This window comes from Egretta garzetta, unplaced genomic scaffold (assembly GCF_000687185.1).
Source record: "Egretta garzetta isolate BGI_Z169 unplaced genomic scaffold, ASM68718v1 scaffold454, whole genome shotgun sequence".
Classification (NCBI taxonomy): Eukaryota; Metazoa; Chordata; class Aves; order Pelecaniformes; family Ardeidae; genus Egretta; species Egretta garzetta.
In genome coordinates this window covers 2,330,217-2,345,808 of record NW_009259429.1, presented here as the reverse complement: position 1 = coordinate 2,345,808, position 15,592 = coordinate 2,330,217, and the positions used below count along the sequence as shown (strand labels likewise).

The 15,592-nt window shown below is 42.1% G+C and overlaps 1 protein-coding gene across 1 annotated transcript in view; it reads right to left on the bottom strand.

Annotated features, from left to right (window-relative positions):
* The window catches only part of NAV2 (neuron navigator 2), a 238,692-nt gene that overhangs the window by 45,358 nt on the left and 177,742 nt on the right, over window positions 1–15,592 (bottom strand). Inside the window, 3 exon segments of the mRNA XM_035892631.1 lie at window positions 220–881; window positions 1,737–2,072; window positions 7,279–7,417. Of these exon segments, the coding sequence (XP_035748524.1) occupies window positions 220–881; window positions 1,737–2,072; window positions 7,279–7,417 (1,137 nt within the window).

Here is a 15,592-nt window from a genome sequence, read left to right as displayed (position 1 = left end):
TTTTTCCAAATGTTAAATTTTTGCTGCTGTCATGTGACGTACTGAGTATTTACAACACTGGCCAACCTGTTTATGTGAAATTAAATGTCAATACAAAGACCTTGATGTAGGACGCTAAATAGTAAGTGCTCCACAAAACACAGCCAGGCCTGGCTTGAAGAGTCCTGATCATTCAGCTCCGACTAACATCATTGCACAATCAAAGAATTTATTGCCTACCTGCGCAAAGTGGGAGAGGCCACATCGGGGTACTTGGCTCCTTGCTGGTGAGTACTTTGAGCTCCGCTAGAAGCAGTCTGTGATGCAGGGTTCACTTTAACAGAATTACATGAGGCCACGCTTTCGTTGTCAGACGAAATCCCTTTCTCTTTATCAGTCTGATTGACTAATCCTGGCAGAGAGTTTCCAAGGATTACCTTGGCAGGCTCTCTCATTTTAGGGACAGGCAACCCAGCTGACTTGCTGCTTATGTTGGAGTCTATGCTACTTGTGCTAGATCTATTCCCAGCTCCACTTCTGCTACTGGATTTACTGGGCCGGGGTAAACTACGATATTGAAGATTAGTTCGGGCACTAAGTGCTAAGTAGCCATCATCCTGGTTCTGTGAGCCATCAACACTAGTCTTCCGACCAGTGGTCCTACCCATGAGTCCAGATGACTTTGGGATTTTTCCCAGGGTAGCCGATCTACTGGTGATAGTTGCCCCACTGGCAGTGATTATAGTCATGCCTACGGCTGACCCGCTCTGTTTCTTAAATCCAAATGTATTAGCATTAGCAGCAGTTGTTCTAGAGTTACTTGTGGGAAGCTTTTTGGATTCATCACCACTGCTGCGTCCTGCATCTGATGGGGAACGTTTAACATGTCCAGAAAAAGAATTCTAATATTTAATGACTTGAAAACATCAAGCAAATGATGAAACTCAAAGCAGCATGAAAAGCAAAAGCATGTTAGCCACCAGAGTGTGGTTAAAAATTATGATCTAGTCTGCACTGAACTTACATGCCACTCTAGAAGTTACACATGCAGACTTGCCAGAGAAAGTATGTGGTGTGTTTGCTCTCAAGAATACGAAAAGCAGAACAGTCTTATGTAATAGTGACAGGTAAGAAAAAAAAGTTTCCTTCTATAGCTACCACAGATTGATCCTTTTTTATCATCAGACAGAAGTAGTGTTAGGCCATTAGTATAATTTTCCTGAAAGGCATTGGTCAAGAAAGTGTCTGACTTTCAACTTTTTCCATGTACAATTGCATACATGATCAAATAAGAGGAGAGGTATTAACTTATATTACTTGGTTATGCAAATTCAATCAATTTTCATTCACACATCTGCAAGTGCTAAAATCACTAACACACTTCTAAGAAAATCCAGAACTAAATAGTGTTTAGTATAAATTAACATGCTGGTTTAGTATAGGGTGGGGGGGCAGGGAAATCTCAACCACACATACTGTACGTTCTTAAAATTAACCGTGACTTTAAAAGCTGAAATTACATTACTTGTTCTTCGTATGGCAATACTGCGCCCAGTAAATAGCTTGGCTTAAGACTCGAGTTGTCACAAAAACAATTTGCACAGTGTACTAATCCAAACTATGCATTTTCAAATGAACAGAAAAAGAAATGTGGACAGACGAGATGCTGCCTAGGTTAAAACAATACCTAAAAATAAAGACAGGATTACCTGAAGTTCAGGTTCTGCCTCTGGAAAGCATTTACACTGTTTTCATACCGAACACACTTTTTGGCTTGTTTATATCTTACACCTTTTCTCACCTGTTCCAGGTGTCTTTAATGTGCCTGAAGTGGTTGAAGGTTTAGTCCTTGGTGTGGTAATGCCAACCTGAGCTGACATGCCTCGTCGCCAGGAGCCCGTCTGCGAAATAACAGTGTTCTTCCTACCAGAAGTGCTTTTATCAGATTCATCTGACACATCAGAGGGATTCCGCCTCCATTTAGATCCTGGCTCCATTTTTATGCCGCTATCGGATCCTCCGTCTGATTTCTTGACATCATCACCGGACCATAAGGAATTCCGCTCAACCTGGGAATGCTTTTCTGCATCAGTCTAGGAGAGATAAGGAATTGTAATACAACCTTCAGAGCAAGCCCTTCTTTTAAGAAGCTTCATAAATGAGAACCTTCAGACTGATTAATAAACTCAGCAGTCATCTCTAAGTACCAAGAAACACAACATGCCTTTGATAAAGAAACATCACAGCAAGAAATGAACCCCAGCAATGACTTTTTTTTTTTTAATACGCTAGGGAAAAAAATACAAAACATGTAACAGTCATGCCCCTTAGAATGAAGAAAGAATAAAAAAAACTGAAAAAACCCACACTTGATTTATAAAGGACATATTCAGCTTCATGGTGTTTATAATCCTCCATCTCGAATTTCTGACGAACCCTTTTACTGCAATGCCAAAAAACCATTTCAAACCTGTGCAGCCAGCTTTCCTTTGTGCTTGCTGGTTTCCTCTAAGAGAGAGGAAAGTCTGGCAATCTGATCTCCAGAGCACGAGGAGGCAGCTTTTTGAACAGATTTGAAGATGTGGAATGCCATTCATGCTAGCCTAACATATTAGAAGGACACCCAAGAACTGAAGAAAAATGAATCCCCAACAACTTTCTAACAATACTCAAGACTGACTTAAATATACAAATTACATCAGTTTTTAATGTATATTCAACTCTTTGAAACTGTTTTTCCTTACTGTTTGTGCAGACTGATTGTGCTGCCAGTCATTTACCCATAATTTCACAAAGATCAACATCAAATATAGTATTTTCTTACTGGCAAGCCTTTGCCAAATTCTCAGAAATGCTTGGATTAAATCTATTACCCTACATGTATTATATATTCCCCATACGACACCATTTTCTATTGCTAATGATTATTCTTACAGAATTCTACTTCTCCTGTCAAATGCTGCTGATTAATTTGGGCAAATTTTGTAACACCACAAGCAACTGTTTTGTGATCAGGCACAAGTGACAAATGTCCACAATTGACCCTGATCCGGATAAAAAAAATCATGGCTGAAGTGTTCTCCAACCATCACAGTACCATGAAAAATTCCACCAATTCAATGCTTGATCGTGAAGCTCCCAAGCAAGAGTTGGCGAATTTTGGTAAGATGTTGAGTGCCATCTCTTCCTCACAGCCTCAGCAGAAGACAAAGGTGGTCAGGGCTGTACAGTAGTCAAATTGTAATATAACTTCAAAGAAAATGATTTTAGATACCCCAAAGCACTATAAAGCCCACAGCCCTCTATTCCCTTTGGATAACCAGAAAAGCACAGCACAGGCAAGGAAAGGATGCATGATCATTTACCATGCTTTCAGCATAATGCTCTGTTTTTCAGTTCCTAAGGTAAGTTTCAAGTTTATGACTGTTCTTTTCTTACCAGATCACACCATTAATATTAAAGAATCTGGGGGTGTGTGGTTTAATTTCTCTTCTTTTTACTGTAATTACTATTTTCTTAAAAGCCTGAAAAGCTAGTCTAAGCAATCAGTATGTGAAAGCTGATACCACACATCTGAATGGTCTTTCTTCAGCCACGTGAAGCAGTCAGGGCCTGGGTTATTTGTCTGTACACTGAGCCATTAGACTAACAAGCATTTGCTGAATTATGGGTTTAGGTATTATTTTCTTGTTGCATTTTCCTCATGCTATGCAAATGTCATTTCCCCGTTTCTCCATTCAAAGAGAGCAACTCGGCGTATGCTTGAATGAAACGCTGCTTTCTAACTTCCTTCTTTTGTATGGCTGCAAGGTCTGGGGACGGTTACCTTTTTATTTATGACCACTGGTAGATGTGCGATAAATTCACAGTGTGATTGTTTCTATGTCCTGTGTTTCCCTAAAATAATATTTTCATGCAAATGTCTCCTAAGTTTACAGATGTTGGAAGAGAGCACAGGCAAGAAGTAACAAGTAATAGACCAACAAAACCACCTCAAAATCATCCTTCGTGTCTCCTCATTAGTATCTTGCTTCAAGTACCTTGCCTGGAATTTGCTTATTTACACCGTTAGCACTCGAGAGCACAGAATATACCTACTTGCTGGTAAAGGGCTTATTATAATTTTGGTTGACTATAAAATGTTCCTGTACCTTCTATTTCCCCCCTTTACATCTGTAAGAATAGTACTGTCTCAGGGAGAACGGCATTACCAGAAGTCCTCTACCTTTGCTCTCTTCCATTTCATTTTGCTACTACACCCACGGCCCAACTTTTCCCGTAGCCTTTGAAATGTTGCACATCTACCCTTGAAGCCCTCTGGCCAGAGATGTTTCTGTTTAGCGGTAAACACTGAGAACAGCACAGAAACATGACTAAGGAATCAAAACCAAAACACGATGAAATCTGGCTTCAGGATTGCAGCTGAAACTCCACCCACCTGAGAGGCCTGGAGTGGGTGAAAGTGGAAATATTGTTTGCTGGAGGTCATGGCAAGACATGGCGAGCATAAGCTGGGAGCAAAGCCTGCCATCCGATGAGCTGGGAGTAGCGGTAACCACCAGGATTTCTCAATTTATTCCTACAGTTCTGTAAATCTATTCTATGAAGCTGGGTACAGACCAAACCCGTCTTTGCTCCAACGAAACTGAGAAGTTGTCTTGATCCAACAGCTTGAAGATGCTGCTATTTTCCATGTAAAGGAATTGTTTCCTTTCCATCTTTTGATCTTTTAAGCATTAGACGAATAAGTTTATTACTAGATCTCTTCCTCGCATCCATCTTATTTCAGTTAAATAAGTTATTTACAAATGCCCACCAGGTCTTAATTTCTCCTCAAAATATGTGTACTTTAAAGGCATACTCTATGCAGTGCTGTGTTAAAAGGTAACTTATCTAAGTCTGTGCAATATAATGGAGAAATATTAGGGCCCCAGAAGTCGTATAGCTACATTAAGTGGTTTGGTACTTGGCATAATCAGAGCAAGACACGGGAACGTGGTAAAGCAAATTCCAGTTCCAATCACCGGCTTGTTCAGAACCAACTTGCAACATCTTCATAGCACTGTCACCAAAAGGGGCTACAACTGTGATGTCTATGAAGATGGAGCTAATATCACATTTAAGAAACCACAGCTTCTGGAGTATGGGCTACTCAGCAGCTCTGAAAATCAGTTTCTTAGCAGAGACTTTTTTCCTACTGCAAGCATGTCTTCTTCCTTTGCAGAGATGATCCTGCATAAGTTACTGATTTTTTTGGCAGTTAGGGCTCTCTCCCTTTGACGTTGCTGTATTATTTGTCTGGACTCCCAGTTGTATTAGCTTCAAGCTCCCTCTTTAATTATCTGAATTCCAACTTTTGTACCATGTCGAAAAGATGTGGCAGAATCACAGCAGCTTATAAGTGAAGTGCCTACTATTTAGAAGAACCAAAGCAGTGGATACCCTAAGAAGAAAAGTCCTCATCCCTATGCAGACGTCTGTCAATCCTTTGTGGCTCAACACAAAGGGCAACGCAAACCTGGGCACAGGCCATCATACAGTACTCCAGGTAAGACAGAAAAGGCATATATGTAGCATTCACCGTTTCATGAGCTGTGAGGACCACTCCGGGCAGCAAAAAATCAACCCTGCAAGCTACTCATAGTTCCATCACTCCAAGCTATTTCCATTCCCTTGGGTTGACAAGATTAGGATATTCTGTTCAAATGAAAACAAAGTATTTTATGGGTAATAATTTGCAGATAACAGTAATATCTAGAATAAATATTGCCAACCATGAAAACTGAGGAGCAAGGCAGGCCACAGACACACATCAAAAAATGGCAAACACAACTTGTATGTCTTAGCTCCCAGCTTCGTCTTTTCATGACTACGCTCTACTGCCTGTACAAGCTTCAGCTGCTTTTCTTCTGGTGTATGCCTGCACTCTCTTGGATGCTGTAAGAGTTGGGGAGGATGAAGAGAAGTTCGTCAACAGAGATTTTCATCTCTCAGAGGTGTTTCCAAGAATCTGATCCATCAGAATACAGAAGTCAAGTGAGTTTTGTTGTTTTGTTTTTTTCCTTAGATGAATGTTTAGTCATGTCTCCCTTCTTCCTTTTTATCCAATAGCATTGCAATGTTGAGACAGTAACAAATGTCAGAAAAGTATTTCTAGTTGTCTGTGTTACTTTCTCTGTTACGTACCGAAAAACACGCTTCATAGATCTTAACTCCTCTCAACTTGTATGGGACTTGTATTAGCAGTTTCGAGCACACATGCAATCACTGATACACAACCAGAGGCTAAATGGAAATCTTTAATGTAGGCTCAAATATGTACTTTGTGGCAAGGGAACAAAGAGTAATATATGCTTGCACCACAGTCCTGTAGGCAGAGTAACACTTCACAGCAACCACACATCTATATTAAAACTGATAGTAAAAACAGATTTAGAGTCCAGTCACGAAAAGGGCTGGAGAAGAATAAAATAGGAGAGAAACAGAGGAGCATGTCATACCTACACCCCTCTCCTCTACCTGCTGCAGTGCCAGGTCACTGCATCCCAACTGCTTTGACACACAACACCTGAGTCCCTCGAGCGGGTGGGTGTACAAAGACCAAAGCTGGATTTCCTAGTCCTGCACTTTTCCAAACAAAATTTTATACAACTGGGGGAAAAAGCAGTTTGTATTACTGCAAATCTCTGTACCATGCAGTCTAATTGATGAATGAAAAACTGTTGGATACCTTCACTTGTTTTACCCTCTTTGGGTGTGTGGTGTCTGAGCACAAAATCTACACATATGCTGCTGATGGACAGGAAATTTATCCTCCTATGAAATGCTGCCAAAAATAGAAAGCCTGCAGTGACATGCAGCCCTGGAAGTTTAAAACAATCTATTTCATTTGCCTCGGATGCTTACATTTCCGATGGAAGTGTAAATGATCTTTAAACTTTCATGTTGACTTAATTAAATTCTATTCTTTAAAAAAACCCAACCTTTTCTAGAGCTACAAAAAAACCCCCCCATCTACTGATGCATGTTTTCTGTACAGCCGTGCCGCTAGGAAGAATGAACCCATTTAATGCCACAGCACTGCAGCAGAGATGCCACGAATTCCACGCATAGAGGAAATATTCGTAAATGCCAAGTATGATAAGGCGGTTACTATTGCTTTGATGTTGCTGTTTCAGCGATACCATTCGTACCGAAGGCTGGCTGTGTGTTCAAGCTCATCCAGCTTCAAACAATTATACCTGCTGCACAGAGAAAATAATCAATATCGATTTTCCTTGTCTAAACCAGAAATCTTACCTGTGCATCTAAGTTTTTGCGGGAGGAGGCAGGTGTGTTGGCATAGGAGCTGATAGAGGAGCTAGTGTTGATGTCATCAGTACTGAGATTATCTATGGTGTCACTGATCCCACTGCTGACAGAGCTGCTGTCATCCCAGCTGGAGAAAAAGCACAACAGAGGTAGAAAACAAGGGTCAATCCACAAAACATCATTAAAAAGGAAAAGTATTATTTCTCCAAGCCTTATCCTACTTGCAGTTGCCAAAGGAAAATGGTACGCTCATTTTCATCACTTACCTTCCTTGCACTTCAAGTCTAAATTTGTACAGCCAGTTACCACAAAGCCTAATTTATACCATCATTAAGCCAGTGGCACTGATGATGCAACACTTACTGACTCAGTGGGAAGTTTGTATGAGTAAACAAACTTTATAGTGACCCTCAAAATTTATGCCTGCAGTCCCAGAGCAGGGGAAGGTGGTGGTAAGAAGCCATCTCCAGGCAGGTGTAGCACTGACTTGCTAAGCCGTAACACAGAGATGGAACTTAAATGCAAGGAAAAAATTCATCTTGAAGTGATCTTTTGTACCTGGTTGCTACATAGACCTGGGCAACAACCTGGATCTACCATCAACAAAATCACCGGACTCAGAAATTTTTAGTAATCAGAAGTCTAGTTGTTTGGATGGCACGTAACCGTCCTGAACCGTACAATGCATCCTGTTCAAGAAGACATATCAACAGCTTACTATTCACGACTACCTTCTTTCAGTGTGATAGCTACAACATTTTCCAGTATATGAGAAACACTAAACTGGAAGTTTAGTACACAGAAAGCACCAACAAAAAATGTCCATGCCTAAGCGATCTGAGTGTTAGAACAGACAGAATCCAAATGATCTAAAAGTCAAGCCAGATGCTCCACTCCTAAAGTGCCCTTAAAAATAAGCTGCTTAAGGAAGAGATTTATAAACTGGCTCACGAGTACTCCATTGCCAAGAACAATAAAGCTGGGATTGAAACTCTGTAAGTAGCTCTGATCTGCGAAGACATTTCAGTCCACTGATGGATAACTACTGCTGGAAAGGGATAAATACATATTTCATAGATCATCTGCGAAATTTAGCGGTAAGAGCTCATTTCCTGGAAGTTCTCCACCTATTTATCACCACAGCCTTGGATTTTGGGAGCTCCAGACTCTCTTCCCTATTGTGCTTCTGTTTGCTTTACAAACTTGTCACGAAGAGATGGCAGTGAGTTTTTTGAATGTAGAGTGGAAGCCACTCACAAACTGATATACTGGATATTTAATATATGCAATATGTCTGCTTTCTTGAATTTTCTTCATAGTTTTAGCCCTGACTTACTACATAGCCTTAGTAGATAACCTTTAGCAGCTTTGAAATGAAAAACATTTCATTTTTCTCACTTAAGAGCTGCAAAACAGCCACCCACATGGGTTTTAACAATGCTTTAATAATTTTTCATGGCTTTTTGCTTATTTGGGAATATTTTGTTCACCCCTATCTATGTAAGGCCTTTCAAGGAATTGAGGACGGCTTAATCAGCAGCACAATTTGCTCAACCACATGAGCAGCAGTGGCCACGGGGACACGCGCCCACAGAGAGGGTTACTGCTCGCAGCTGCTCTTTGCTACCTCTTTGTTCCCAGGAACCGTCCTCCTCAATCTGCCAGCACAGTCATCTGTGTCAGTTCTCCCCATGTCAGTGCAGACAAGGCCAGCTGGGAAGCTCAGATCAACAGTTTCAGCAAGCCGTATTGATTTTGCCTTCAGGAAATTTGGGAGTGCTATGCCACGCTGCTTTGCTGGCAGAGGCCAGGGATGGACAGGGACAGTCACCGGGACCAACCACTGACCCCTGCTGCAGGCTCTGTTCACACAGTGCCTCACGGTGGCCCTTCATCTGGTGTCCTCCAGCTTATAAAAACACGCTCCTGCCAGTTCCGATTGACTTCCCAGAGCATCCCAGTTACAGGCAAGGCCCTGGCTTTGCAGAAAGATTTTCCAAACACTGTTTGATAAATCCACAGACGCTCCAGCTCTCCTGATCGGATAAAAACGCTGTCGTCTACAGCGTTGGTGATGCTACAATTTAAAGGAAATATATCTTTCTTTTTTTTCCTCAGAGTTGCCTTCACCTGGATTTTTTTAAAGAAGAATTCACTGTAATACAAAGTAGAAGTACATGTTAAAATAAAACTCCATACACAATGTGAGACCCTTTGAGTCTCACATTGAGAAAGCCAGCCAGCCAGCCAGAAGTGACACAACAGTTTTATTTGCTATGTTCCAAAATCTTCCTCAGCATAACGGAATGAAAGATGTGCTGACCATACAAAGAAATCCATGGAATGTAAAGGGCAAGGGGACAGGGGACAACGATGACACAGAAATCATACTTTCCCCCCCAGCGCCTAGTATGGAAAAACTGAAAACTTGGAAAAGAATTGAAAGACTTCTTTGACGCACCTTCTCCTTTTTTAGAGTAGGCAATTAAATACTATAATGCAAAATACTGAAAGCTATATTACTTCTAAATTGGTTTTTAAAAACAGCCCCTATAACTGATATTTACTTCTATTTCAAAACCTATAACATAAAGCAATTACAACGTCTATATTTTATAAGTCTATTAACAAGGTTACAAAACAATTATTAAAATAACTGCATAAAAGAATATGCTCCTCTTTTTACAAAGTTTTATGCAGCAACTAGCATCATCTTTTCTATTTCTGAACCTATAATAAAATCCTAATAATAATATCAGCAATGCCAACTTTTTCCATGTTTAACAGTTTAATTTCCTTCTTATGGAGATACAGCAATGCTCCCCTGCCCAAAACCCAATAGTGTACTTCTGTGTGGCCCATAGTTCCACCCTGAACGTACAGAAACATCGCATTTCCAACCATTCCCCATTCTTATCCCCTGCCCAAAACCCAATAGTGTACTTCTGTGCGGCCCATAGTTTAAGAATGGGGAATGGTTGGAAATGCAATGTTTCTGTACGTTCAGGGTGGAACTATCTCAGGCCCCAGTTCATCAGCATTTAAAGAATGTGTCTAATGTTAATCATGAGTAGTTTTACTGGCATCAGTCAGTCCTGTTGACTCCAGTTGGGCAATCCAAGGCATTATGGAAATATTTGAGTGCCCTTCTGAGCTGGGACATGTGCCCGAGGACAAAGGTAGAAACATGCACCTGAATACATTGATGGTTGTGGCTTCCCTTAAGTATATCCTGGGCTTTAAATCCTTTATGTTCTGCTGGAAACTACGAACAACTCAAACTCTGTATTTTCAAGTTTACTAACCTGTTACTAAATTAAAATAGATTAGCTATTCTGAGGTCCAAGGATAGGTGTCTGCCATTTTGGCTGCCAGAAGCTAAGCAACACAGCTCTTGCAGGCGTGCTGATGACACCAAGCGATGATACTGATGCACATGGCTGATCTGACAAGGTAAGATGCTAAAACCAGCCATCTCCAGTTTAACTTCACTTAAAAAAATCACTTCAGTAGGGGGGTGTGAGGGGTCAGTCTCTAGCTAGAAGAACAATCGGATGTAAGAGAAGAAAACACAACATCTTAAGAAATTTCAAGTAGTTTTGAAAACCTACAAGACCAATTATTGCTGCTGTCCTTTAGAGTAACACTAGAGACAGTTCTAATGCAAGTGAGATACGTGTAGAATTCACTGAACCCTGTCAGATGCCAGTGCAAGCAACTTTATGAGCATACAACATATACTGCTAAAAAGTAATGCACATATACTGTTTAATCTGCTGTCAATGAGCCATTACATTAAAACCTCTTCCCCCCCGCACCCCGAAGCCCATCACAGCGTATTTGGTGTTATCTACAACAGCACAGGACACACCACTCCGTGTCTGTATCTGCATGGGGGTGAAGGCTCCAGCTTCTCAGGAGGACAGCATCTGTTAACAAATTGAGGTGTTTCTATTTCACATTGTACTTGAAACAACCCCAAGCCCTCCACATAAATTAGTTCACTTTTACCTTGAGTCAGTGCCTTGATGGCTGAAGTCAAAAGCAAGGAAGCAGAATGGGGAATCTAACAGCCCTAATTATGGTGCTCTTGGCTCCCAGGGCCAAGATAACATCTTTGTAATTTAGCTGGTGCAATTAATTTCTCATGTCAGCAAAAGCCTACTCAACCATAACCTGAAGCTTAAATGTTTGGGCTTTGCTTTCTCTATTTGATCAATCACTTGAAACTTTACTTTGATTACTGAAAATTAAAAAAAAAAAAAAAAAAATCTTAAAAGTGTATTATATATGAAAATCATACAACCGCATGCTGAAAAACCATCACCGCCATCACTTAAAAACTCACACAAAGCTGCCTCCTCCTGCTCTCCATGAAACCAAGCACCCTCGGCACACTCCTCTCCCTCCCCACCTCAGCCTGCTCGCCATAAAGCAGCTAACAACGACTTGTTGCTACTACAGATCACCCCGGTCAACTACTCAAAGCTGCTCTTTGAAACAGGTTTGCAAAGCGGTTAGGTTCAGACTTGTATTTTTCCACAGTCTATCAGCACTTTTCCATCTTGCATTATCATCATCCACGGAATTGGCTCTTCTTTGTCAACTTGGACAGCACGCCACATGAAACCCTCCTGGAATCCTCAGGACAGCCCCCCCCACTGCAGAAATCTTTGGAGTCATTAAAATCCTACTAAACAAAGCTACTGTTAAGGGCTGAAAATGTGTCCTTCTCTATGGATGGGTGTGGATTTTAACTTTGCTGAATCTTCAGTCAAAACCAAAATTACAATGAGCTGCTGAAAAATACATTTGTCCAAGACAGGGCCTTGGGGCTTTACAATATTTCAAGTGGAAACATGGTAATTGTCCTCTTCTACCTAAAAATTTAACTATTTATGAGTTGATAGGAGCACAATAAAAAAAAAAGTCAAGGTGCAAAATAATTGCAGCATCTTTCAAGAATTAAAAGGAAAAATAAAAGAGCTAGATAAATGTAAATGTGCTATAATGCGAGAAACTAAATACTGCAGTTTCCACTGTTTTCTTCTGGGATTTCCTACAATACTGACATCACCGTGTCAGAAATCCAAAAACCATATACAGACCCTTGCATGGTTTTTTTTCCAGATTATTATGAAAGGTGACAAATAACTGTTTGCAGAAGAATAGGTGGGAATCTACTGCAAGAAGTGAATTTAATGAATGTATTTTACAGGGGTATTAATCGCCCACCTTCTCCATCCCTTCAGTTACTCTCTTAAGTTTCATTATAGGCATTTTAAAATAAACCACTTAGTTTCTAACCGAAGGTGGAGCCCAGGGACAGCACCGTTACCTTGAAACACCAGTAAAGCCAGACCGAAAAGTGAAAAGCAAACCAGGCAAAATGAATAGAGACCATTTCCAGCTGTTCCTTCTGGAGCAGAATCTAATCCTTTTAGTGACATTTTTTGGTGCAGAGTTGAACTGCGCTAAGTGTGCTGTGAGCTACTCAATCCGTTTTCATGCTTAGTGACGATTCGTTTTACTGCCAACAAGGTGAAACGCAGCTCTCTGTGCAGCTCTGTTCAGAACTCACCTAAGATAACGTTTTTGGGATTTACATTTAAAATGCCTATTTGTAAACCAGAACAGCTCGCAGAAGATAAGTATCAATTAGGGTCAAGAACGGTTGGGTAAGACAAGACTTGTAGAAGCTAGAAAAGTGCACATGCTCTTCTCATTTCATCTTTTTATACTAATAACCTTATAAAAATAACACTGGATTTTATTTTGTCCCTTAAAATCTGACCAGGAATTTGACCAAGCCATTGTCAAACTTGCAGTGAACACAGCTGAGCGCACACCCATCGGAGCTGCTAAACCCAGCTAACCTCAGGGAGCTGACCATTTGAAACACCCTAAAGCTTCATGAAAGCAATCGGACTTTCTACCGAAACTCATGTCTCCTGCTCTAAAGCAGCCATTCCAAGGGCACCTTCTCCGTTCACTGTCAAGAGTCACTAAATACGGCGGCCAGCACAACTGTATTCAGTTGCAAAACGCCCGACTGGTGGAACTTGTTTTTTTGGCCATTGTTCACAACAAGGGTTCCTCTGGCACTGCACAGCCTCGGGGGAAGGTGAGAACCCAGAGCAAGGCACTGCCTTTGACCCAAGCACCGGCGGAACACAAACTCCCAGCTAGGTCTGAAAAACTCAGTGTAAAATGCCCCAGCCAGCTACCAACCCCTTTTTTTCCTGGACTCACGACCTATAAACTACGGTTTTGGTGTTTGCCATTTACTGTTCTGTCTGTGAACTTACTGTGTTTATAAACCAGTTTAGACCAGTCCTCCACTGGGTGCACAGAGCCCCTGTGGCCAGTGGCACCCTCACCTCCCTGCTTTGAAGCCATGGGATTGACACTCATCCCTTATCATTTCTCTGTGACTCCAGTGACTCCCAACTGATTTGCACCTGTGAAAGCTGGAAAGAAAAAAAATCAGTGTCCTCATTATCACAGTAAGATCAGTGCTAAATTTTAGTTGTTAATACATAAAAAAGCATGCCTTGCCTTTGTGTCCAAGACAGTAAGTAGTGCTGAGAAAAGGCTTCCAATGAAAGTCAGGAATCCTTGTTCACGTACAAAGCCTCTGGTGCTCTCCAAGAAATCCCTGTGAAGGGTACAGCCTGCATGTGACAGCGATGGACCCAACAAATCCACAGGGTCAAGCCAACGGTGCTGGAGATGCTGCAATGGGCAGCCCCAGCTCCCTGCGCTCCCCCTGGGGTGAGGCAGTGTGGAGGAGTTCCCTGGCACAGATCTAGGTGTGGATCCCCACTGCAATCTGCCTTCTTCCTCTCAGCCAGGCCCTAGCCCAACCACCTCCCTCCTCCAGGCAGGCAGAGAAGGTGTCCTGCCCCGGGCCTGAAAGGTTGCCATACCGAACCCCAGATTGCTCCCTTTTCTTTCCCTTCCTGTGCTTAACAGTTTAGACTTTCTTCTCCCCCAAAAGCAGATAACTTGGGGATCACATCACCTCCTCGTAAGAAGGCACTATTTAAATTATGACTTAAAGAAGGGGCGGTGCTTACTGAAAACACCAAGATGGTTTCTGACACCCATCTCCCACCTGCACCGCTCCCTGGGCACTGGACTGAGCTGGGGAGGGCTCAGCAGCTCACCAGCAGCTACCGGTACCCAGCAGCCTGCTTCGCCAAAGGCTCCAGAACACAATAAAAACGGGCTTAAACGCCAAGAAGAGAAAGAATAGATTAGCTAAATTCTTACAGGACTGATGTAACTGATGTAACGTGGAAGGAAAGGAATGAGGGTAGTATGGAAACAAAACTATGTAAGAGACATTTCAATTCCCTGCTGCTGAGCAGGCTTCCAAAAGGCTCAGGGGGCTGGAACCCCCTGCCCCTGGGGCCACTTGCCCTCCGGCCAGGCTCACTTGTCCCCTGGCCAGGGCCACTCGCCCACCCACTCCCCCAGCACAAATGGCCAACTGGGGCCACTGGGCAGCCTCACCCAGGGAGAGGCAGCTGCTAAACGCACCCCCAGAGCCAAAACCTCCAGCAGCTGGCAGGCAGAATACTGCTCCTTTGCTTCCCAGTCCTGTTTTAATCCCTCCTGAGGCTGTAACTCCACTAGTGACACCAACGCAAATCTTCTGAGGTCTGCAGGCTGTAACCCCAAGCAAAAAACACAAAGGCACAAAATGCAGAAGTGATGTATGTGCATGAAGACTTGAAGCAATTCACGGTCACCGCTGAAGTTCTTAATTTTTTAGAACACCCTGTAAAGCTTCTACATGAACTAATCAAGGCAAAAACCTGTGCACAGCAAAAGACAGATTTCACGTGTGAGAATTGCTCCCCTCTCACCTCCAGCACAGCCTGCAGCTGAGCACAGAGATAATGCCCACGCTTCCACACTCTTCCCCCGTCAGAAAGGAGAAGCCCACAAAATTTTCTTTCTGAACTCATTACACCCTGCTGACGTCTTAAAACAAAGCTGAACTTGGCAATAAAAGGTGTTAATTTGATCACAGGGCGCAGCACTGTCCCTCAGGAAGCTGAAGCACTGAAAAACAAGCGTCATTAGCACAGCAGTGATTTACAGGGCAGACACATAGAATCATCTGGTTGGAAAGGACCTTTAAGATCATCGAGTCCAACCATACCTGTCCACCACTAAACCATGTCTCTTAGCACCATAATCAAGTGAAATACTTTATTCTTTGTCATATAGAGAGCTGTGGAAGATGTCAGCTGCTACCCATCCTGAAAGCTGTTTTTTCCTAGCTGAACCG